Genomic DNA, 1843 nt, shown 5'->3' on the forward strand with positions numbered 1-1843 from the left:
ATTTTTTAAATGCATGAGTTCATCAGTGAGTAGGCATTATGGACTGAGGATCAGATTTTTTCCCTGTCTTCTTCCCTACAAGCAGCTTGAACCCCGTGAACTCTGAGAACCTCTGATTTCTCATCTCTAGGGGATTTTTGTGCGACTGATTACTCTAGATGAGTAAGGCCTTAGTGCACCACTGAACACACAGCAGGTCTTCAAGCGTTCAGTAATTGGCAATAGACCGTTGTTGTAGCTGTTTGTTATTAGGAGGAGTAGCAGCAGGAGTAGTATTTCTTGGATATAGGCTCCTCTTTTTTTTTTTTTTTTTTTTTGCCAAGTTCTCAGAGTGTATCTCAGAGATGGGATTCAAAGACCATCTGTGGACAAATTCCTTTAGAGGTGTCACCTAGAGATCTCAATATTAGATTAATTGAAGGTTTGAGGGTTTGGGATTGTCAAGAAAGGAAGCTTTGGAAGGACACAGTCCCCTGGAGGCCCTTGCCCTTGAGCCCGGCAAGCCCTTCCCCAGAGCACACCCTGCCCCGATGATCAGAGGGCAGGGCACAGTGCGGCTGCTGGAACCCCTGACAGTTGTCTCCGCACTAGCAGCCCCGCGGGGGTAGGTTTATGCTCGGGGCTGCATCACCGTGGGAGGAAGTGCATAACCTTGCTGGCAGTAGTAACTGGCGGCATCATCGGCCTCGACTGTGCTGATTGTGAGGATGAATTCTGTGTCAGACTGAATCGCAGAGAACCGGTCTGGGGCACCAGCCTCTAGGTTATCGGCATCATAGATGATAAGCTTGGGAGGCTGGCCCGGTTTCTGCTGATACCAGCTTAAGTCATCACTAATGCTCTCGCTGGCCCTGCAGGTGATGGACACGCTGTCTCTCAGGGACACAGAGAGATGGGCCGGAGACTGAGTCAGCTCAGCTGTGCCACTGGCAGCTGGGAAGGAAAGAAAACAGTCACCACCATTACCATCATCGTTACTAGATCCCATTCCATTTCCTCCCAGAAGGTTCTGGCTGTCCTGGTCCCCTAACCTGAGAGCACCTGGCTCTCCGAGGGGAGGGGATATCCTGGGTCAGAGCCCTGGGGAGACCCCACAGTCAGGCGGAGAAAACTGCCACCATCTCAGGGATGTCCCCTGAACTGCCCTCACCTGGGAGGCAGGACAGCAGAAGGCAGAGGAACTGGGTCAGGACACACATGTTCAAGGCAAGGCCTGCCTGAGGCTGTTTTTGGCCCCGAATCACTGAGCTGCCTATTTATGGGGCTTCTGAGGAGCAGAAATGTGGATTCTCTGGGGAAAACATGCAAATGAGTGAGGGGTTGGGCGGGTCTGGCCGAGGCTGCCAAACCAGGGCACCTGTAGGGCACAGTGTCTCCTGGGGCTTCTCATCGGACGCGGGGTTCACGTCCAGTCCCCGAGGAGCTTCTCCCCCGTGTTTGTAAGAAGAAAGCATCTCTGACTTTTCTGATCCTTATTTGTCCATAAGGTTTAATAGCTTGTAATTGGGATAGAGGATGCACTTTTTCAAAAAAATATAATTTATCGTCAGGTTGGCTAACCTCCAGTGTATGTACAGTGTGCTCTTGGTCTTGGGAGTACATTCTCGGGATTCATCTCTTACATCCAACACCCAGTGCTCATCCCAACAAGTGCCCTCCTCAATGCCCATCACCCATTTTTGAGGATGCACCTTCTAAGAATGAGAAGAAAAGTCAGGTGGCTAACTAAGATTTAAGCTTTGATATGAATGTGTTAAAACCGTCTTCTAGAGATGGGTGTGAAATATTGGTTCTAGTTCGATACATCACCTCGAATAGATATTATGAGCTACGGGGGGTGGGG

The 1843-nt window shown here is 50.2% G+C and overlaps 1 gene segment (V, D, J or C); it reads right to left on the minus strand.

The window, feature by feature from the left end:
- Positions 1 to 610: 610 nt before the first annotated feature.
- On the minus strand, positions 611 to 1199 carry LOC115290693. The segment is given in 2 exon segments: positions 611 to 933; positions 1151 to 1199. Coding segments are annotated over 2 exon segments (372 nt in total).
- Between the last annotated feature and the right edge of the window lie 644 nt (positions 1200 to 1843).

The sequence above is a fragment of the Suricata suricatta genome, chromosome 4, assembly GCF_006229205.1.
Source record: "Suricata suricatta isolate VVHF042 chromosome 4, meerkat_22Aug2017_6uvM2_HiC, whole genome shotgun sequence".
NCBI lineage: Eukaryota > Metazoa > Chordata > Mammalia > Carnivora > Herpestidae > Suricata > Suricata suricatta.